Raw genomic sequence first — 16,687 nt, 5'->3', positions numbered from 1 at the left:
GCTCTGCTGCTTGTAATAACTATTTTGCCAGCTGAAATCTGAGCATTAGTAGATTTGTGGATGCAAATGAGCCACTGTTCATTTCATTAAAATGGAGCTGAGAATTAATTGAGCCTCTGTTGGTGCACTCAGCTGTAAATTTTCATCTGTTTCTCAACTCTGACCCAGTTGAGGCTCTGCTGAGCTGCAGCACAAAATTTTCACCGTGCAAATGTAGTAAGTACCAAACACATTTAACACATGAGCTAATTGAGCATCTCTTGGTTCATGAAACACTGAAACACCAGGCTTGAAAGTTTGTTTTGCCATTTCCATGCAGTTTTTGTCAGTCTGAGATCATTTGCCTCTGATGTGCCCAAAGACATTGATTGTGGGTGACAAAAATGAACAGCTCTGTCAAACCCTCCAGAAGAGCCCGGGCTCCTTGCACTTGCACTCACTCTTAAGGCTGCACAGCAAAATTATCCTGAAATTCTAGAGGATGAAATCAGATAAATATTTATAGGTGGACTAGAATCTGGAAATTATTATGGGTTGACATAATTTTTTGTGAACTTTAAGCACTTTTATTGGCACCCCGCGTGCTGGATTAATGGGAAGGACAAGCAGATATGGCAAAACTTGCCCAAAATCTCTCAAAAAAAAAAAAGCTTCTGAGATGTAAACATCCCATCCATTCCTCACCCTACACACCATCTTTCCAGACAGCTGAATGAAGACAATGACAAAACAATGTTGAAATTTGTGAAGGCAGGGTTTGGAGATGGCACCAGCAGATGTCCTGTAGAGGGTTTCTGTACCTGCCCATTCCAGGGATGTCCTCTTCCCTTACTCTTCTCCAGCAACTGAAAAAGAACGTTACATCATAGAACCATAGAATGGTTTGGGTTGAAAGGGACCTTAAAGAAGAAATATAAAGCAAGAGGCAGTAAATGCTAATATTTTCTTTGCCTCTCCACCATGAGCCCCTTCAACCTCAACAAAGCTCCCTGATCTCAATCCTCTGCCTCTGTGCCACACACCTGTGGAATGCTGGAAAATCCAGCTCTAATCAAACAACTTTTGGACACTTCCAATCTTGGGAGAAGGAGAAAAGCAAATTGTGAGTTTTGAATTTTCTAAGAAAAGCATACAACCAATTAAAAAAATTAATATATTGCTCCAACAACATGTTTACTGAACAAATGCATAATTAGTAAATCAGTAGTGTTGCAGCTACAGTCTGAATGGAACATCATTTTGCCAATTAGTTGATGAGGCATAATAATGTCAGATACTTGATGCTCCCAGTTCTTTAATTAATTTTTTGAACCAGGTTACTGATGTATCAAATGCATCTATGGCTTCAGCCTTAGAAAACGTGTAAACATCATTTCAGCTCATTTCAAACAGGCTGCTGTGCAGTGTAACCCCTGTTCCACCTGCTGAGGGTGGAATGGCTGCAGGTGAGGTAGGAAATGCTCGGATCACCCTCTTGGAAAGGCTCCAGGATCAGTGAGTCTGAGCTTTGGCCAATCACAGCTTTGTCCAGAACTGGACACAGCACTCGAGGTGTGGCCTCAGCAGTGCCCAGCGCAGGGGGACAATCCCTGCCCTGCTCCTGTGGCTATTGCTGACCCAGGCCAGGTGACCTCGTCCTTCTTGCCCACCTGGGCACACCTGTAGCTGTCACCAGCACCGCCAGGTCCTTTGTTGCTGGGCCACCTCCCAACCACTCTTCCCCCATCTTGGAGTGCTCCATGGAGCTGTTGTGACACAAGAGCAGGACCTTACCCTTCCCCTTGTTGAACCTCACACCACTGAGCCCAGCCCAAGGGTCCAGCCTGCGCAGATCCCTCTGCAGAGCCCTCCAGCAGATGCACACTCCCACCCCAGTGGGTGCATCTGAACTCCTGAGGGTGCCCTGATCCCACATCAGCCATACAGGCACTGAACAGACCCCTGGACTGAGCCCTGGGGAAGCAGATGGAAGCACCAACACTTTTTCTTCTCCAGTTCCTGTGGTGGCCCCAACGAACATCAGCGGAGGAGGAGGGAGCCGCTCGGAGCTGGTCATCACCTGGGAGGTAATTCTGAGCTCAATTCGCCTCTGATTGAGGTCTAACGGGGATGGGTGAAATCACAGCCCTGCTGAAATCCAAAGGCTTTTGGTCACCAGCTTTGGTTGAGCCTGGATTTCACCCTGGATGTGGAGAGCAAACAGCCTGTAAGATATACAGCAAGTTTTCTGTGTTGTAGGGAACAATTTATAAAAATAAACAGTTTAAGAGGCGTGTTGTAAAGATGTTTAGAAGTCTGCATAACCCTCTTATCTCCATTGTACAGGAGGTGCTTAACACACTAATCTGCTTGGCCATTTTCTGCATTTACATTTTTCCTACTTTTGTTTACATGTTTTCCATTCTGGAACACTGTGCTGACAAGACATATCCTATTATGCGTTAAAGGAGATGAGCCCTTTAATTCTCCAGCACTCCAGCAAGAGCAGAGAATACACATTTTCAGAGCAGTTAATGCCAGACAAGTTGCAAAGGGTGAGTGCAGGTCATTTCAGAGAGTAGAGTGTGAGTGCTGTGGGAAGGAACCTCATTTCCAGCCTCCCAGCAACTTCCCACAGACTCTGGGATGAAGGCAGGCAGCTCTGGCAAAGCCTGGGAAGTGATGGGGCAGTTGCTTGGTCAAAAAATGAAAAATCAGGTCAAAAAAAAAAAAGAATCCCCACTAGATAAATAAACCCGCTGATGTTTTCCCCTCCCCACGCTGCAAATTCGACTTTCCATCTACACCTTTCCCTCTTTTGTTTCATTGGGAGCAGAAGAACATGAAAATAGAAAACAACCTGAGATATCTCAATCAAATTATCCTGTTGGACTCCATGGTGCATCCCAAAAAACAATCAGAAGAAATCCTAATTATGGCCAGCTAACAACACTGAACACGACTCTGCGGCTTTCTGTGATGAACCCACTAAGTGTCTTGATTAAATCTGAGGTCACAGAAGCCTCAAAAACAAATTAAATGCTCTAGAAAGTAGCTTGAACTCCTATAAATCCCCAGTGAGCCATCATCTCTCACATTTAACTCTCTCAGGACTGGAAAAGAGGTGGACAGGGGAATATTGGGTGTTTGTAAAGCACTGAAGAAAAGACAAGGGTTCAAAATGCCAGGCCAGGCTTATTATCTTTATTTTTATGATTAGAATTAGAAGGAATTTATCATAAATATAACATAAGTGCCCTGAAATCTTCTGAAGTGTTCCCAGATTCTCCTCTATTGTCTCACACTGTGCTCCCAAGTTTGAAGGAGGAGAGGTTGAAGCCAGGACTCAGGTCCTGACCCTTTTTGTGTCCCTTTTCCATTTCCATGTCTAATTTTCCATGCTCCTTCCTTTGATGCAAGCCTCTGAAAGAAATGCAATTTTACTGAAAAACACTTTCTTTCTCCATTTAATCCTGTTTTTGTTTCATAAATGTCCTCTTGCTTTGAGAATGTAGAAGTATTTTTATCCCATGAAAAACCAAACTTCATGCTGGACACGGTGTTACTGTAATTGCCTTTTCAGTTTGAGCCTTTCATACGTATCTTGACATGAGTTTTTATTAATAGAAACATTAATTTTGCCATGTTGACTTGCAGGAACATTTCTGTTCTGAGAACTTAAATAAGAATATGTTCATGCACTTGAGGCTTTCTCCTTGCTGAAAAAAAGTACATCAGTACTGTACTCAGAGGCAGGCAATTATACAGCTGACACACATTTCTTTGTGTACATTTGTTCCTTCCCAACTCATTTTTTCCTTTAAAATCATTTATTTAAAATTAGCATTCCTATGCCCCTTTGGGAAAAAAAAAAAAACAAACTACAAGCTACAACTTGTACTGAGTGAAATGCTTTTAATTTTGCAGACTTCATGCCTGAAAGAGACAACTTTAATGGAGCTGATCAGATCTTTAGTTTCCGAATTGATTGCCCTGATAGATTTATTATTTTGATTTTTATTTCAATATTACATTGACGGATGGGGCAAACATTATTATCTTCTCCAAGGCACAGCCAACTAAATCAATACCACTAAAATATAGTCAGGGAATGAAGATTCAATTAAAACTGTGGGTACATGCAAACCTTTATTGACTGCCTTGTCACCACAGCCTGTGTCAGAAGAGCTCCAGAACGGGGAAGGTTTTGGCTACATCGTCATGTTCCGTCCCCTTGGCTCAACAACCTGGACCAAAGCTGTGGTGGCCTCGGTGGAATCCAGCAAATACGTTTATAGGAATGAGAGTATCACACCCCTCTCTCCTTTCGAGGTCAAAGTTGGTGTCTACAACAACGAAGGAGAAGGGACCCTGAGCTCCATTTCCATCATCTACTCAGGAGAGGATGGTAACACAAGTTACTCCTGGTAGTAAGGGGTGTGTAGCAGCAAGAGGTGACTGATGTGAGCTGGCAGACCTCTCAGGGCTTTTAAGGACCCTGCTCAAACCTGCTCATTGGATATTTATAACAGACTCATGTCTGGAGATGGGAAACTGAAGTAAAAATAGCAAGGGGCAAAGTTTTCAGAATGATTTTCAGCAGAGGGACACTTTGTCCCCAGGATGCTCTTGCTGAGTGTGTTGGGAAAACTGGGAGACACTCAAAGGTGTTGCTCTCAGAGGGTTTGGCTCCCCAGACCACTCAGTGCAGCCAATCCCCAAAAATCTGCTCCAGCAGACGGGGAATGACTCATTTTGAAAAGAAGGCTTTGCTGGCGTTCCACCATAAGTGGAGAGTAAAGCTCATGGCCACCCCAGGGGCTCTCCCTGCTGCTCCCCTGCCCTGCCCCGTGCCCACACCGTGTCCCAGCTCTGCTCTCCTGTCCCAGAGCCACAGATGGCCCCGGCCGGAGCCTCGGCGCTGAGCGTGTCGGCGGCGGCGGTGCAAGTGTCCTGGCTGCCCATCCCCTGGAACCGCCACACGGGCAGGGTGCTGGGCTACGAGGTGAGCCCTGGGCTACCAGGGGAGGGGCTGGGATGTGAGGTGAAGGGCTGGGCTACGAGGTGAGGCCCTGGGCTATGAGGTGAGGCCCTGGGCTACAAGGTGAGGCCCTGGGCTATGAGATGAGGCCCTGGGCTACGAGGTGAGCCCTGGGCTACCAGGGGAGGGGCTGGGATGTGAAGTGAGCCCTGGGCTACCAGGTGAGGGGCTGGGCTACCAGGTGAGCCCTGGGCTACCAGGTGAGGGGCTGGGCTACCAGGTGACGGGCTGGGCTACCAGGTTAGGCCCTGGGCTATGAGATGAGGCCCTGGGCTATGAGATGAGGTCCTGGGCTATGAGGTGAGGCCCTGGGCTACCAGGTTAGGCCCTGGGCTATGAGGTGAGGCCCTGGGCTATGAGGTGAGGCCCTGGGCTATGAGATGAAGCCCTGGGCTATGAGGTGAGGCCCTGGGCTATGAGGTGAGGGCCTGGGCTATGAGGTGAGGCCCTGGGCTACCAGGTGAGGCCCTGGGCTACAAGGTGAGGCTCTGGGCTATGAGGTGAGGGCCTGGGCTATGAGGTGAGGCCCTGGGCTATGAGATGAGGCCCCGGGCTATGAGATGAGGCTCTGGGCTATGAGGTGAGGGGCTCTGACACTTGGAGATGTCCCTTTCCCATCCAGAACCCTTTTGGCTTTGTGTTTCCTCTCCCACTGAACCACGGCAGCAGAGCGTGGCACTCCCACCCTGCTCTCATCAACAGAAACCCACCCGAGGTCATCAGGAGGATTTACAGCCCAGAACTGCAGCTCCTTCCCAGGGTTTTTGGGCTCAGATTTGGGGACAGGCACACGTGGCACTGCTGACAGAACAGGGCAGGATAAATGTTCTACCCTGAGCTTGTGCTGTGATGCATTGAAAGGCTTTTAACTTCTCTCTCCCTTTAGAATCATAAAATCATTTAGGCTGGAAAAGACCTTTAAGACCATCAGGTCCAAGCATTAACTCAAGCATTTGAAGAGGGCAGTGGTGGCGCCTCCATCCCTGTAGGGATTTAAAAGCCATGTGGATGTGGCACTTGGGGACGTGGTTTAGTGCTGGCCTTGGCATTGATGAGTTAGTGGTTGGACTTAAAGATATTTCCCAACCTAAATGATTCTGTGATTTTAGGATTAAGTAATGTCAGCTATCATTCCTGGTCATTTTACTTGCACAGTGAAGCAATATCTTTTTTTTTTTTTTTTTTTTTTTTTTAATTTGTAGATAAGAGGAAAACAAGTCAAAAATACTTTAAATTTTGCTCTATCATTGCAATGTACAAATGGAGGTAATAAGAGTCATGTGAAGTCCACAAACCTTCCTAAATCAATTACTCACTTAAAAAACCAGCAGGTCTAAATAGGTGTCACTGAAACAAAACTAGAGCCAGGATACAAAATAATTAAAAACCTTTTAGATGGTTGAAATAAATGTATCTCCTAAGGTTTTCTTTCATTGTGTTCAACCATAAAACCAACAAAGCTTTTATCATTCCTTACCTTATCAAAGGTTTCCTTCTGGACATCTGTAAATTTAAGGATTTCATTTAGTTCCTTAATTGGGATTCAGTCTCTGAAATGTTATTGCTTCTCTATAAATATTCATGCCTGGGTTTACATCCTGCTAGATGGGAGTACAAAAAAAAATCCTGTATTCCTCGAAATATTCCTTGTCAGCATGTCTGCTTCCCAGCCAAGCCTCTAATTTCTGGAACACAATGAATTGCCTGTTCTTTGTTCTCGCTTTTTAGATTTTATATTGGATAGATGATCCCAAGGAAAGCACAGCTGGGAAGGTCAGAGTCAGTGGCAATGTGACAGCCAAGAACATCACAGGCCTGAGAGCCAACACCGTGTATTTTGCAACAGTGCGAGCCTACAACACTGCGGGGACAGGGCCCTCCAGCACCCCGGTGAATGTCACCACCAAAAAATCCCGTGAGTATTGGATTTGGTACAACAAGTGTTCCAAATTCCCAGCTGGGACAGGCACAATCCAGCTCACCGTGTCTAATGCTTCAATAGAAAAAAAAAAACCCCTAAATCCTGAATTTCTTCATAAATCAGACAACAAAATCTGTCACTGAGAAACTTCCTCTTGTCCAGAGCCCATGAGGAAGGATTTCTGTTTCCCTTGGGACAGCAGCCCTCTGCTTTCAGGGGATTTTGGAGATGCAGAGTCAATAGAGGAAGAATGTCCCACAGGTCAAACAAGAGATTTTGGGGTGAGGCTGAGTTGGTTTGGGGGTTTTAGAGGAAGATGTTGAATGCACCAAATACACAGGGGTTTTGAGGCCTCTGAACTTTGCACTGCAGAGGGCAGTGTAAGGGATGCATAAATATAAATGCAATTTTTATTTATTTTTTTATTTAATACTAAAAGTAAAGCTCCCTGCTGATTTGTTTACCTCAGACTCTATTTTCCCAGTATCTGCCCTTTAGCATAAAAGGGAAATATTTCTCCTGAGTTTCAGCAGTTTCTCTCTTTTCTCATATGCTGTTCCATGTTGCACTCCAAGTGCAAGATAGGAACAACTTGCAGAATGAGTTAACTGATTTTTAATTGCCACAAAACCAGTATTTATTGTAAATAAAACAATCAAAAATAAAGCCAGAGAAGATATTTCTGAAGGGCTCAAACAGGACCCATCCCTGGGAGTGTCCAAGACCAGGTTGGACAAGGCTTGGAGAAGCCTGGGATGGTGGAAGGTGTCTGTGCCCATGGCAGGGGGCTGAATTAAATTAAATTTAAGTGCTATTCCAACCCAAACCATTCTGTGATTCCACAACTTTTCTTGTAGTCCATTTTTAAATGGAAAATAGATTCATCTCTGGTAATTCTTCCCTCTGTTCCTATGTGCATCAATATGAAAGACAAGTTAAAGACATGGCAGTCAAATGACAAAACACAGAAGGAATAAATTTGCTTTTGTTTTACATCTACTTTATCTTCTGTCAAATTCAGGATTGTGCTAATGGCTCATTTAAAAATTAAAGTCAAAATAACCTTTTTAATATTTAAATATATAGATTAAAATTTCAAGCTCTGTCTGTGGAAGATGCAAGCTCTTGCAATAAGAGAAGAGACAATATGTCAAGAGAATATAAACAATGTGCATCTGGAGCAGGAGATGGAGCTCCAAAGTAATAACTCTGTCTTGCTGCTCAGCATCCAGGGTTCCTGCAGCTCATCCCATTATTGCAGGGACTCAGCAAAGCTGAAATGATCCTGCTGCCAAAGAGGTGCAATTCTGATTGAAGTCTTCTTCTCTAAGATCGATGTAGGGTCAAAGGTGACATCCTGGTTTAAGTTAAAACTGGAATTGATATTCTCAAACCATGGACAAGGCTCCATAAGGAATGTTCTCTTCTTTAATTACATGGCATGGATTTCAGAATTTCCTCTTCCTCTTCCTTTTCTTTTTATTTTTTCATCTTCTCCTTCTTTTTCCCTTACAAATAGATACATATACACACAGAATATATCAATATTACACATATATATTAGAAATACTTGCATGGCTGGACCTCAGCTCAGTGCAGCAACAAAGCCAAGTGTTACCTAAACCATGACAATAACAGCAGCTCCTCAGTAAACCTGAGCAGATATTTAGGATTTCTATTATTCTTAAGTGTGTTGATTACAAGAAATTAATTGAGGAAATAATCTGCCAATCTTAAACTGGAACTGCTTGATTTTGTTTGAAGATTTTCCTGTGGATGCTCTTACCACTTAATCTGGTTTCTGGCTGAAAATAACCCCAGATAATTTTGTTTTGCAAATCCTCCTGTGGTGTGTTTCCAGCCCCAAGATCATGAATCAAGATGACTTTAAGTTTCTGTGTCAAAAAGCTTTGGACAAGGCGGTAATTCACCCATTTCTGAGTGATTTCAAACCTCTTCAGAGTGCACAGCCAATGAAGTATTTGACATGCTTTGCCTCTTGTGACTATTTTGTTATCCAATTCCTTACATAAAATGTTTCCTAAAAGCAGCAAAGAGCTTTCAAGCCATATTTAAGTAAATTTTCAGTTTGATGTATGTGAGAGGAGATAAATGTTCCATAATGAAATGAATCTTGTCCAACACTGACAGTGTGGCTGATGGAAGGACATCCCTGGATATTCACCTGGGAGCTCCACCAACACCTCATTCCCCACCAGAGGGATGGATTAAACTTCTCCAAAGCCATGAGGCAGATGGATATGAAACATTAGAGATAAAACATTGTTTAATCTCTGTGAGAAATGAAAGAAATTGTCACCAAATCAACTGTTCCTTCCAAATGACATCCATCAATCACCAACACATAGAAGGGAAGAGAAGGATCACAGAGTTAAACAGGGCTGGAATGTGTTCCTCCAAATCTTTCCTCATTTTTACCTGTTTCAGTCCATCTTTCCTGTGGTACCACCCAGCAGGGCCTGGGAGGATGTGCATGGAGCAGGAGAGAATGTGCTGGCCTGAATCTGAGCTCCAGTTCAAAGGCACAACTCCACCCTCACATGTTCACACAGGATTCAGTTCCACTCACTCGTAGGCAAATTTTCAAAGTGCTCACACTTAGGCATAAAAAAGCCTTTGAAAAAGCTGCTCTCAGCCTATTGTGACGAGAATTTCTAAAATCCTACAATGTTTCATGGTGGATCACATGGAGACTTTCATGTGCAGCTCTTTGGAACCTGTCCTGGCTGATGGAAATCTTGGCTTCTGTAGTTTGCTCTCAGTTTTGGCTTTTTCTGAGATCCAGACAGCAAAACATCCTCTAGGACATGGAAATACTGAGAGGAACAACATTTTCCTTCCACAAAATCTCTCAAATATAACTTGAGCTGTCAGACACTGTCAGGCTGTGCCTAATTTTGCAAATGAAGTCTCACAGTAAGAGGTTCTGTGCTATGAATAGATTTTTATTCTGACTAATACCAGACCAATGATGGACTGGAAATTTTTTTTTTTTTTTCCTCTTTTAGGTTTGAATCACCCAAGCATTTGCTGCTCCCATATCAGCAGCTCACTCAACTATACCATGAAAATTAATATTCAGTTTATCTCATTATTATCATTACCCTTTTTAATTTTTTTTAATTTTTTTTTTTTTAAAGCACCAAGTCAACCTCCAGCGAACATTGCCTGGAAGCTGACAAATTCCAAAATCTGCCTGAACTGGGAGCATGTGAAAACAATGGAGAATGAGTCTGAGGTGTTGGGCTACAAAGTAAGTTATTTCTTTATCTCAGTATTCAGAAATTTGGTTACAGTACAGGTACAGAGGTTTGGTAGAAGGTGAATGTTCATTACCTGGAACACTGAATTTTCTGGATTTATTGGGATTTTTGGCTGATGTTTGTACAAATATTCATTCTTTATCCCAACAGAGGGATTTTCTGTCCCCAGTAATTCTTGTCCCTTGTAATCTTATTTACCTAAAGTTTCTTGCTTTCACACCTCCAGGGAAGGAGTTTCACAAATATATAAGAAATAGAGAACAGTCTTTTAAGCATTAAAGGCAGTCATAAACCACATTTAAAACATTCTCACTCTCAGGCAGTTCATAAGTGTACCTTTAAAAAAGAGACTGGAAGATACTCACACCAAGATCTATGTGAATGAACCAAAAAGCACTCCCATAAATCTACTTTTAAAGGAAATACAAATTTATTTTAACATTTGGTTGCAGCGGAGAATTATTTGGTTATCCTTGGGTTCTAGGAAACCACCTGCTGTGGTACCCACCCCAAAATCAGGATTTATTCCCCTGTTTTAAATTGCTTTTAACACCCTGCATAATGTTGAGAGTGCTCTGAAAACTCTGGGGCACAAGAGAAGAATCTGTCAGCACCCCCCCCAAAAAAAAATCCATTAAAATGAAATGAATTTCCCAATCCCTTAGATTCTGTACAGACAGAACAGGCACAGCAAAGCCCATATCCTGGAGACAAACAACACTTCAGCTGAACTTCTGGTCCCGTTTGAAGAAGATTATCTCATCGAGATAAGAACCGTCAGCGATGGTGGCGATGGCAGCAGCAGTGAGGAAATCAGGATTCCAAAAATATCCAGTAAGTGAGAGATTTTGTTCCCCCCCCTCTGAATGCTGTTGCATAAGAAGAAATCTGTGCCTCTAAGCACAACAGATTCCCAGCTTCTCCCTTGCCATAGGTGTCCTCCCTCCTGGAGCTGTTTGGTGCTGGCTCCTGTAAATTTGTCTCTGATATTCTCACATTCATTAGAGGAGAAAGTGTTTTGCTCCACACCTCATTTTTAGTGCAGGTCTCCACTGCCCTGGCATGCAGAGCTCAGGGAAGGACACAGGAATAAGATTTCTTGGGAAAGTCAAAGTTCTTACACATGATGTGACCCCAAATTTGCTCTGGAGATTCTGCTGGGACAGAGATCTCAGCCCTGTGCCATGGCTGGGCTGGGGTGGCCCATGGTGCAGAAAAAAAAATAAAATAAAATAAATAAAAATACCAAACAACTTATTATTCATGGGGAAAAAAAGCATTTTTATATTTATATATCATAGTTTGTTTGGTAACAAAATAGTCAAAACCCTGTTAAAGAAGATACTCGCAGGAAAGGTGGGATGTTGATCCAAAACCCTACTCCACAAAATGGCCACTACAACTTAATGAACAAATAAACAGAAATAACATTTGTGGATATGTTTCACCTTGAAAACAGAACTGAAATTGCTGTTAAGCTAAAATGTAAAGAAAAACTATTTTTTGACACAGATTCACCTCTGTCTGTTTATGTTTTCACAGGTTTAAGTTCTGGAGCAATGAAATTATCCCAAAGGATAAATCATACATTGACATCTGGGATCCTGCTGTTGAGTTCTGTTCTTCTAAACCCTTTTCCTTGCTGGTTCCACCAATGCCCTGCCATGGACTTTCAAAAATAAAAAGTGTAGATTTTATTTTAATCCTTCACCAGAACCAACAACACAGAAAAAGCAGCACTGGGGAGGGGAGGAAGGCAGAAGTGGTCTGTCATTAAGAAAATGTTAGGTGTCAATATTCCATGAATTTTTAAAAATAGGCTTGGAAATGAACAGATAAATCAACATGCATTAATTAAACAGAGTGGTGCCAACCTAATTTGGGATTGACACGTGGGTGGCCTCACATTTTTTCCAAGTAGTTGGAGCATCATTTTAATGGAATGCCAACCTGTGCAAGCTGCTGTCAGGGAGGGGAGAAGAAGTTTGAAACTCTTGTGGTGTGGATATTATTTATCTCATGTTCTTCAATGTATCCTGCTGAAAAAAACTCACTTTCAATTAAATAAAAGCTATTTGTTTACTTTTTGCACTTGTCTGTATTAGAGGAGAGGTCATTAAACACATTATTCAAGATGTCCTATTCTATTTTCTGCAGAAAAAGGGAACTTAAATAAAAGGAGTCTCCTATGGGCCAACACAAAGCCCAGTGAATTCTATTTAAAAAAAAAACAAACAACCTTTTGGTGGCATCAGCAAGCCTTGAACCAGACCTGAGACAGCAGCACCTTTTGTTCCATCAGCTACTTTACATATTTTCAAATCCCTTTTAAAGGATTTTCCATGTTCTGATGTTCTGGTCAACAAACCTGAATACTGAATATTTTGTGAGGGAAGATTGAAATCTGTCATTAGGCAGGATCACTTTTTCTCTCCTGATTTTGTTATTCTTTGCTGTGGCTTGAAAGTGTAGGTTCATCTGTGGGTTGGGTGTGCAGGTAAATGAGAAGAACATTGATTTTCATAGTCTTGAAATAGAAATAAAAGCAGCTAATTAAGCCCTTCCATCTCCTGAGTCTTCAGAATGACAAATTAAACACCAGAGCTTGGCTTTCAAGTCAGGAGATGCAGCTCAACACTTGAAGCCACTCTATTGCCAGCTTGAACTACATCTGATAAAAGGATTTTTTTTTCCTGGTGTCATTATCGGGAAATCTTTTCTTCCTTCTCACTTTGCTCTGAAGTTTATTTTTTTTTTTCCCCACTGTCACATCCATGTTGTGCCATCTTTGTGAATATTTATAACTGCAAGATAACCAAATACCCCAAATATTTTTTAAAAAAAGGGCACTGTTGGAAAGGGGGTGAGGATGTGTCAGCACATGAATGAGTAAAAGAAATTCAGTTGTGCATGGAAATCCTTCAAAGATCCCATTAAACCCTGTTTGTTATCCATGGGGGAGTGGGAATTCACAGAGGATGCTCCAAAACTTGGGTACCTCCTCAAGGTCCCTGCCAAGCCAAACCTTTCTCTGATTCCTCACAGAGGCCACGGGCTGGTCTGGCAGAAAATGAACTAAAAAATCAGAAAATAATTGCAAAACCACATGGTAGAGATTGGTGTCCAAGAAAATTGCTCTTCACAGAATCAGGGAATGGTTTGGGCTGAAAGGGACATTAAAGATCTCCTACAGCTGGTGATATTTAATAACCCCACACTCAGTTTGATAAAATACTTTATAGAGGTCACTCCCATTTGGTTTTGGAAGAGCTTTTTGCATCATCCCTTCCCAGCAGGTGTCCAGCAGCACCTCTGCTCCCTCCCAGCCCTTCTGTGCCCATTAAACAACAGGTACCTTTTATTTCCCTTCATTAAACTGAATCTGAAATTCTTCCACTTCATAACATAAATGTGATTCTTTGCTGACTTTACCCAAAACATCTTTTTATTCAAGTGAAAAGAGATTTTCTGCAGAGCAGTTACAGCTCCATAGAAGGTCTGAGAGATGTTTAATTACAGGGAGGCTCTGGAAATAAAATGTCACTTTTAGAATTCTGTCCTCTGGGATTTCTACAAAGTTCCTAATCACAGCAGTTATTAGGAAGAGGTTTAGCACAGCTTTCAGAAGAGGAGAATGGTTCAGAAAGAAATGAACATGCTATTAAAAATCCTGATAATACCTTAATGAAGTAAAAACATTTTTCTTTGTGGTGGGAGTAAACAATGAGTCACTTCAGATTTCTGCTGGTCTTTGTGCAGCACTGATGTTCTTTTCTTGCTGTAAAGATCCAAATCGGGATCCTCAAGCTCAGCATTTCTCCATTTTGTCACTGCCATGGCAGCAGCTCTTTTAAAAAAGGGACAAGTGAGGAACCCCAGGATTATGAATGACTCTGTTCCCTTGCAGAATTCCCTTGGAGCTGGACATTCCAGGGTGAATATTCTGCCTCAGGAGCAGAACTAAGCAGCCAAAGGAGAATAACTTGAAATCCAGCTCCTCCCATCCTCCCTAAATCACTGCAGAACTTGTGCAGGTTCATTTTCTCCTCTCCAGCTCCCCATTTTTTTTTTTTTTTTGTGTTTCACCAGGACAAATTGAGTCTGAGCAGCCCAAAGCACTGCAAGTCCAGCTCTTTTTATGTGGAAATGTTATTAAAGCAGCTGATGCTGGAATGGAAAGAGTTCACATGGCTGGCAGCTTTCATTAAAAAGAAAAGAGAAAGGGTCAAAAAAGAATTTTGTCACTTAGAGTTGCAGGAAAAACTTTGGAAATAGGAACAGCACAAATCCCCTAAAATCAGAGTTGAAATGAAAACAACAGAAAAACTCTGCAGTGCTCCTGGTTTTTAACAGCCAAGAACCTGAATTGAAAACCCTATTTAAAGGTGCTCAGTAAAGGGAATTTTGGGCCCAGACTTAGCAGATTTTAGAGAAAATCACAGACCAGCCAAAGTTTTCAGACAGTTGAAAAAAATAATACCTATTTTCTTTTGATAACCTAAGCAAAGTAGCACAACATGAAAGAGACTCACAGTCAGGGATTTTCATTTTGAATTTAACACATCAACAAAATATTTCTCCATGAAAAAAGCAATTTTGAGCCTCTCCAAATGTTTCTGTTCACTCCAAGCACAATGTTTCTTTGTGATTTACGAGCATTTAAACTTTATTTAACATCTTCTCCCTTCTTTATAGGGCAATTTTTGAATAGGAATGCCAAGAAATGAAATAAAATAGCCCATGTGTGTTATTGTAGCAGCCCCTAAATCAACATTATCCTGGAGTGCAGAAACTCCTTGTTTTCTGTGGGTTGTTGGAATGCAGCCCTGGTGACGCCTTGACACCGAGCTCTAAATCACAGCCATGAACAAATGTGTTGTAAATGTGCAAAAAAGGTTTTATTAATTTCTGCCTGTGCCTCAGCCGTGCAGAATTCCCCTCAGTGGTTTGCAGGGCCCACAGGAGGGAGGATTAATCTGCTCTGGGGTGCTCTGGGTGGTGTCAGGGGATCCTGGCTCCCTCTGTGCCCCCCTCCATGGATTTTTGTCTGCTCAGGGGGCACAAAAATGTGAGAACTTGAATAAACCAACGTGTTTGCCTTCCCTGCTCAAAAGATGTCAGAGCTGGGATAAACCAATGTATTTATTGCCCTCCAGCACTATTTCCAAAACACCATCCCCCAAAATTGCCCTGGATGTTGCTGCATCTCAGTGCTCCCAAAAATGAGGAATTTTTTTGGGATGCCTCTATAGGTGCAACCACAATGTCATGGAAGCACAGAATCCCAGAATGGTTTGGGTTGGGAGGGACCTTAAAGAGCACCCAGTGCCACCCCTGGACACCTTCCACTGTCCCAGGGAGCCCCAAGCCCTGTCCAGGCTGGCCCTGCAATGGGTGGGTTGGGGTCTGGTGGCACTCACACTTGTCCCCAGAGGATGATGATCTCTCCCAGCACTCTCTGTGCATTGCTCCTGCCAAGGACTATCCCAGCCCCTCTCCCCTGAGCTATTTTCCATATCTTCCTTCTGCTCCTCTCTGAATTGATGGGAGGGACAACACTTCCAGGATGGCTCTGAACCGAAAATATAAAATAATGGCAAATGATGCATTCAGAAATACCCACCTCAAAATTTAAATTAGCTTCCACAGACTTCACATTGAATGCCCCTGGCCAAATCCAGAGTCTAGGAAAGGATTTGACATTTCTCTCGCTCTGACCATTATCTAATCTAAAAACTGGGGGAGAGGGTGGGGATCAGCATTATTAAAATAGCCTGTATAAAATCTTCCTTGGAAAAATTTACCATGAGGAAAAGGTCAGTTGGACATTTTGACAGCACAGTACAATGAGGGTTTCTAAATAGCTTCAATCATTCAGGCCTTTTTATTGGGAACTTCTTTTGTCAGTTCCTAGCACTAAATACTTGAAAATAGGTCTGATGTAGCAATTAAAATGTCATATTAATCATACTGCTGTGCATTGTTTCTTAACCTATTTTATAGACACCAATATATTTCAGTAGTGAAAAGCAGCTACAAAATGTTTGTCATCTTTGTGGAATGAACTGGATTAATTCTGAAATGCTGAGGGATCCCAGAAGAGCAGAAGTTTTTTTGGTAAGGTGTGTTCAATAAGATAAATGGAATTGTTGAACTTGAGTCATCACCTCCTAACAGTTGTTTATTCCAGATTGCCTTCAGTGAAATGTCCAACACAAACTTTCCTCATTCATGTGCCTGTTTGTCTCCTTGTGTTTTCCAGCCACATTCCCAGTGCCATCCCTCTGCTCCAACCACTCTGCCCCTTGGCTCCCATCCCCTCACCTATAATCCAATTTTTCCCCTTATAAAGCATCCAAAGCTCTGCCAGTAGCCTTGCTTTGGGTTACTGGTAAGAAGTAAAATAAAAACTGTGGTGCTTGAATGCAGGGTTTTATAAAAAATTGAGAGGCCAAACCTCCT

General features: G+C 42.4%; 1 protein-coding gene across 2 annotated transcripts in view; it reads left to right on the top strand.

Annotated features, from left to right (window-relative positions):
- The window catches only part of LOC117002510 (contactin-6-like), a 122,648-nt gene extending 110,341 nt beyond the window's left edge, over positions 1-12,307 (top strand). For both annotated transcript variants that reach the window (XM_033071692.2, XM_033071691.2), the window contains exons 17-23: positions 1,996-2,066; positions 4,153-4,387; positions 4,869-4,984; positions 6,749-6,935; positions 10,103-10,215; positions 10,891-11,059; positions 11,768-12,307. In XM_033071692.2, coding sequence (XP_032927583.1) covers positions 1,996-2,066; positions 4,153-4,387; positions 4,869-4,984; positions 6,749-6,935; positions 10,103-10,215; positions 10,891-11,059; positions 11,768-11,907 — 1,031 coding nt within the window. In that variant the 3' untranslated portion in view covers positions 11,908-12,307. The remainder of the gene's footprint in view (positions 1-1,995; positions 2,067-4,152; positions 4,388-4,868; positions 4,985-6,748; positions 6,936-10,102; positions 10,216-10,890; positions 11,060-11,767) is intronic.
- The last annotated feature ends 4,380 nt before the right edge of the window (positions 12,308-16,687 follow it).

Source organism: Catharus ustulatus, chromosome 13 (assembly GCF_009819885.2).
Source record: "Catharus ustulatus isolate bCatUst1 chromosome 13, bCatUst1.pri.v2, whole genome shotgun sequence".
Taxonomy (NCBI): domain Eukaryota; kingdom Metazoa; phylum Chordata; class Aves; order Passeriformes; family Turdidae; genus Catharus; species Catharus ustulatus.
This window is presented reverse-complemented; position numbering and strand designations above follow the sequence as displayed.